The sequence below is a fragment of the Bison bison genome, unplaced genomic scaffold (assembly GCF_000754665.1).
Source record: "Bison bison bison isolate TAMUID 2011002044 unplaced genomic scaffold, Bison_UMD1.0 scf7180017864295, whole genome shotgun sequence".
Taxonomy (NCBI): Eukaryota; Metazoa; Chordata; class Mammalia; order Artiodactyla; family Bovidae; genus Bison; species Bison bison.
The window spans coordinates 792806-798991 of NW_011494867.1; the positions used below are offsets into that span (position 1 = coordinate 792806).

At 55.7% G+C, this 6186-nt stretch overlaps 1 protein-coding gene across 1 annotated transcript in view; it reads left to right on the forward strand.

The window, feature by feature from the left end:
* The window catches only part of VAC14 (Vac14 homolog (S. cerevisiae)), a 77812-nt gene that overhangs the window by 13235 nt on the left and 58391 nt on the right, over positions 1-6186 (forward strand). The window contains exon 10 of the mRNA XM_010850848.1: positions 2150-2213. Within this exon, the coding sequence (XP_010849150.1) occupies positions 2150-2213 (64 nt within the window). The remainder of the gene's footprint in view (positions 1-2149; positions 2214-6186) is intronic.

Genomic DNA, 6186 nt, shown 5'->3' on the forward strand with positions numbered 1-6186 from the left:
GTGCATCCTCCCGTCCACCCATGACGTTTCCTGACTGTCTCAGGCATCACAGTCTACACTCTGCGGTCAGACCTGCCTGCCTGTGCGTCCTGCCCTGCTGACTTCATCTCTTGCCCTTGGACAAGCCACTTGGCCTCTCTGTGCTTCAAATTTCTTACTCATGGACTGGAGCAACAGTGATAGTAGGGAACCTGTGGTGTGGCTGTGAGTCTCGGAGATTTTTTGCATGTAGAGCTCTTAGCACATGATATGGGTCACACACTCCCAGTAACAGGTGCTTCCGTGTCAAGTTGTCTTAAGGTCTGTTTATAATGAGACCCACCACCTAGCAAGAGTGGTGCCCTGACGGGGCAGGACTTTGGCTCCCTTGCCTTTTAGCATTAGCTTTTCCCAGGTGGTAATGGGCCTCTGATGGGTCCTAAATGAGGGATTGTAGTGGTTTAGGGATGAAAGTTCAAGCAGTGAGTGAGGAGCACAGCTATAAATACAGTTTCCAGTGGGGGACCGGTGACCTCCGTGGGTGAGCGTGAAATGGAGTCCACACGTTTGCAAAGCTTTGATGGGATTGGGTGTTATCAGCACTGCCGATCTAAGTGACTCAGATCCAGGACCTGCCTGAAGAGAGCTCAGGGTTGGATCCTTAGATGAGTGATCACAGGACATTGGGCGTGGTCACAGAGGACTGGGGGCACCCGGCCAGGCTTCGTGGAGGGTATTTGAACTGAATCTCTTCTTTCTCATTCCCTTTAACTCTCCTTTACCACCCTCATTTTTCACTCTGGTCACAAGAGAAATGCACACTTCCTGGAGAGATTTTGGAACAACCAGACACTCCTACTGGGAGAAGGTGAAGAGTAAACACCTTAAATACATTCATTGTTTGGTAGATATCAATACATTTGGCAGCATGTACCAGAACACTTAAGAATTTATCCTCAGGAAACAGAGACATGGGTCAGGTTTTCCATCTTAACCCCTGAACACACATTGGCTCCTTTATTGTTCTCACAAGATTCTGGGGAGGCCCTGGCCTCAGCACATTACACAGGTGAGGCAGTGGGGTGAAGGCAGGTGACCTACCCAGAAGTCACACAGTGAGGAAGCAGGGGAGTGAAACTGAGACCCGGGCCCAGGGGCTCCTGAGTCTGGAGATTGAAACAAAAGGGCAACTGAAGATGCTCAGCTTCACTGGGAACCCCAGAATCACAAAGTAAAACAGTCTCATTTTTACTCATCGATTGGGCAAATACTGTCAAGATCACTAGTATCCCACGGCTTCCAAGGTGGAGGGTGGGCTGAACAACTGCTGGCGTGTATGTGACCCTTCCTAAAGGCCAGCCTGGCGAGGTCTGGTCAAGCCGCCTGGGTCTAACCCTCCTGATCAGCAGCCCCCTCTAACGGGGTCCTGGGGAAGTGCCCACACTTGTGCAAAAGAAAGCAGAGGCGAAGTCTCAGAGTGAAAATAGGAAACAATGGAAATTCATCTGCAGCCAGTTTTTAACATTGTATCGTTTCATCCATAAACGCGTTCCTGGCAGGCGGGAGGGAGGGAGGGAGGCCCCCAGCGGCAGGGAGCCCCAGCGCTGTTCCTGGCGGGCGCACCCAGACTGCCCCAGGTGTCCGCCTCACCTTCCCCCAGGCCTGTTCAGGTAATTGGACTCTTTCCCGAAGCAGCTGCACCATTTCCCATTTCTACCAGCAGTGTATAAGCTTCCAGTTTCTCCGCCTCCTCACCATCACTTGCTATCAATATGTCTTTTATTTAATGGGTGTGAAATGGCATCTCATTGCAGTTTTGATTTACGTCTCCCTGGCGGCTTGTGATGTTGAGTGTTCAAGAAGTCACTTTTAACATCTGTTGCCCTTTAGCCAGCAGCCCCTTCTGAGATTTCCCAAATGTGTTCAGCACTGATAGCCCCTGCTTGTGAGGTCACTGTGCCTGAGAACCTACAAGCACGCATACCATCCAGAAGCTTCAGGGAACCACCAGGCATTGGGTCTTCAGGGCCCCAAAGCCACATTCCTCTCCAAGAGCCAGAATCAAGGTGTGGGAGACTAGACACTATGTGTCCTTGTTAACAGGGGCCTAGTTCTTCCAAAGGCCCCAGTGACCTTTATTGTGGCGCCTCATTCCTCTTTCTCTCCCCAGGAGGGCCTGATGGTTCTTGCGACTCTAGCTTCAGTAGTGGCATCAGTGTCTTCACTCCAGCCAGGTAAGTGGTTTGTTACGGCCAGAGCTGTTTGTGGAGAGCTAGCAACCTACATCTTTTCTGGGCACAGGAGACCGCAGCAAACCCTGAGGCTGACTGTGCTCAGGGCCAGCACTTGCGGGACACAGACTGTCTGATGAGGGAGTCCAGAGGACACTAAAGAGCCCACCCCACCTGGTTCTGGGGGACATATTGCCTCTTGGGAAGTATTGGAGGCTGTGAGAGATCAGTAAATACAAGGTATAAAAGTGTAGCTCTAGGTGACTCAAGGTAAAGAATCCGCCTGCCAGTGCAGGAGACCCAGCTTCAAGCCCTGGGTCAGGAAGCTCCCCTGGGAAAGGAAATGGCAACCCACTCCAGTATTCTTGCCTGGGAAATCCCATGGACAGAGGAGCCTGGCGGGATACAGTCCATGGGATCACAAAGAGTCAGATAGGACTTAAGACACTAAACAATAAGAGTGTAGGTCACACATGGTGACCACAGGGGGACCTTGCAGGCGCTTTTGCTCAGCCCTGTTTGCTTGTCCAGGATAATGTGTGGCCGATGCAGCTGTCTGAGGAAGCCTATTCAAGGAGCTCAGAGCACACCCTGTGACTGAGCCGGAGCGTGCACAGGCAGGGGTGCGCGAGCTGTGCTCCCAGGCTGGCTGCAGTGGCGCTGCCTTCCACGCGGGGGCAGTGCAGGCCAGGCAGGGAGATGGCCGCCCCGGGCAGCCGCTCTGCGCTCTGCAGGCGGATGACGATCCCTGGGCAGCCGCTGCGCGCTCTGCCGGCGGATAATGGTCCGGGGAGGGACTGTTACCACCCTGTCCCAGCCTGAGCCCCTGGACTGGCCCTCGGCCCCGCTTTGTCTGGCACAGCTGGCTACGGGGCTGGAGTGGATGGAGGTCCTCCTGTAGGGGGTTCTTCTCTCTGAATCCAACCCTGAGCGTGGGCCCTGGGGCACAGGTCACTCACGAGAGAAAACGTATACTCATCCCCAGGAGACTCTTCTCCGTAGACCCTGAGGCTCTTCTCTCCGTTCACATCGTTTTCTCACTGACTTTCTCAGGACCTTGGGGGTGTTTTCAGAGTACTGACTGTAAATATGGACTCTTCCTAGGATCTCTCCCACATTGTTGGAGCAAGCCAACGAGCACCATTCATTTATTTGTTTTTAGTTGTCACACATCCAGAGCCTGTGTTCAACCCTGCAGTTTCCAAGAAAAAGACGTGGTCCCCGAGTTTGAGGTTTTCCAGTGTGGGGGCAGAGACGTAAGCAGGAAGTTACGGGAAAGGGTGGTGACGGTTGTGCGGGGGCTCCGAGGGCGTTAGGGCCAGCGCTGGTGCCCCGCTGAGGCCCGCTGGAGCACCAGCTGCCAACCTTGAGCACTCAGGGAGGCCTTCCTGGGCCCGGCCATGCCCCGCACTGTGTCGCATCGGCGGGTTCTGCCGATGTTTACGTTTAGACCCCACAAGCTCAGTAGCAGTGCTGTTTCCACGTCAGGGCTGAGGAGGGACGGGAGGTCGGGGCTGCTGCAGAAACTGGATTTAGGAGGGTCTGAGGTGGGCGCAGACCAGTCAGGGTCACTGCCACGTCCGTTTAGACAAGGCGGAGGCTCAAACTGAAGAGGCGGCAGGATATGGAGAAAGTTGATAGGCTGGAGATGTTTTGAAGGTAGAATTGACAGAATTAGCCAACGGATGGAATGGAGTGGGGAGTGGGGAATGAGGAGAGGGGACTTCTAGATTCGGGGTTGAGCCAGCTCAGGGCATCCTGGTTTCGTTTCCCAAGCTGAGCAGGAGGAGGAATGGGTGTGAGTGGGCCCGTCGAGAGGAGAGTTCAGGGCAGCTCTGGGCATCCCGCCGGAGCGGGTCAGGAGGTTGGTGTGGATGTGGGATGCTGGAACTCAGGGGAGAGGTCTCGATGGAGATGCAGGCAGGCTTGCCCGCCCTGCGGAGGATCCGCTCTGGGAATCGGAGGGCCCTGGCAGGGAGGGCCATGTGGTCTTAAGGCCCCTCCAGCAGTGTGAGAGAGGACAGATGCAGGTGAGGGGCAAAGCTGGCGGCAGGAAGGCCTGGCGCAGCCTCGTCACTAATCTATCTAGGCCACAGGGAGGGGGCGGTCCAGGAGGACCAGAGATCGGCCGTGACTGACGGCCCCATGCAGGGGGCACGGCTCCCCCTCCTCACTGGGGAGACGGCAGTTCGTCTGCCCAGAGGAGGCCCTGACTCCTGCGCTGTGGCCGGGAACCCCTGGCTGGAACCAAGCCTTGCTTTATACCCGTCGTTCAGCAGCAAGTGCTGAACCAGCCTTTGAAATTAAAAAGCCAACAGAGAACACGCTATCTGGCACTTTGTTTCCCTCAGACGGAGGTTTCCTCGTGGCAGCTGCCAATCTGAGTCACTGGCTGTGCCAGAGAGGGGGTGGCCCCAGAGCTGGGAACCTGATCCCGGCCCCTCCCGCTGGAGGCAGCAGCCGAGGACGGAGGCTGGGGTGCCTGCTCTGCCGGTTGGTGCTGCCTGAAGCTGGCCTTTCACAGGGTCCCCGGGAAGCGTAACTCGGGCTGCAGGGTTCTGACGCACGCTCACCCCGGGCACTGCCTGCACAGGCAGGCCGCTCCCACCGCATCCAGGCCCACTGAGGGTAGTGGCCCGGTGGGGACCCCTCCCGTGACAGAGGAGCATCCCCGCCTGGCGGACATGGTCAGCGAGGTGACAGTCTGGTGAAAGCTCTGGGCTCTGTCCCTGTACACGAGACTAGATGTGGTTTTAGAGGACCAGTGTCATCGGGGGCATTCAGTATAGGTCTCCTGGTATAGCTGGCTACAGCAGGCAAGCAGAAAGATCTAGAAATCAATGCTTCCCAACTTTTAGTACCTGCTGACTGAAAGATGTGATAAAGATCTTTTATTAAAAAAAAAAAAAGAACAGCTCTGAATTCAGAAACAGTTCCTTTTTTAGACTTTTGTTCTAATTTGATTAGAGCTGTAACATAGGAGTGCCATAAAGGGTTAGATGTTACAGAAATAAAGTGCTGCTTCCCACGGAGAAGCGCTGGGCTTTATCAGGATGTATTAGTAATATCAGAACCCTTACTCCTGAAGTCAGTATTTTAACAGTCACAGTAGCACCACGCATTTGGAAGTCATAGTACATGTACACGTATGATCTTCGTTATGAGATGCTTTATGAGAAAGTATACAGTGAGAATAGGGTTTTGCAGACACCATGAAATAACTCACAAGCCGCCAGGAGTAACTAGACTCTCTGAAACTGGTACAGAAATGTGTTCTAAGCTGTGAGTGAGCTCCGTTCCGTTCTCTGGGTAGGGTGAGCCAGGGTGGAGGGTGCACACCTCTGGCTCCAGACCAGCAAGCACTCAGGAGCTGAGCACCGGGCGCAGCGTGCCACGCTAGGAAGAGCCCAGCTTCCAGAGCCCCAGCTTCGCATGGAGCGCACGCCAAGCCCAGACAGTGCAGCCGGCCCCCCCAGCGGGGTAGCTGAGAGCGGCCCCTCGGAGGCAGGATCGTCCGCTCTCCCTGTCCCCGGCACCCTGGGCTGTTCAGCCTCCCGTGCCCTTCACCTCCAGCCAGCCAAGGGAGGTGGGAGCCCGGGAGAGCATCCCCAGCTGAGGGAGGGACACGCCAGGCCTCCTGGCCTCAGGCAGGTCCTGTAGTGTCCCATCTGTGCACCAAAGGGACTGCTTCACGTGACCGGGGGCCTGTTGGCCGGTTGAAGCCAACGCCCACCTCACCGTCCATCTGGGGTACCCCGTGTCTGGGGAGGGCCGCTTTGGGCACCCAGGGTGCTGCCCGCTCTCACGCCGGTCCCGTGACATCCTTCCTTCTGTGTCTGGCCCCAGGACAGCGCCAGTCACAGGCTGGCCTTCAGTGTCTGTGCTCGGTAAGACACACTTAGCTGGTCCGCAGCACCTCGGAATTGTTGTCAGTTAAGGAGCCCGGCTGCCCGAGAAACTGTCTAGCCTGGCTTCC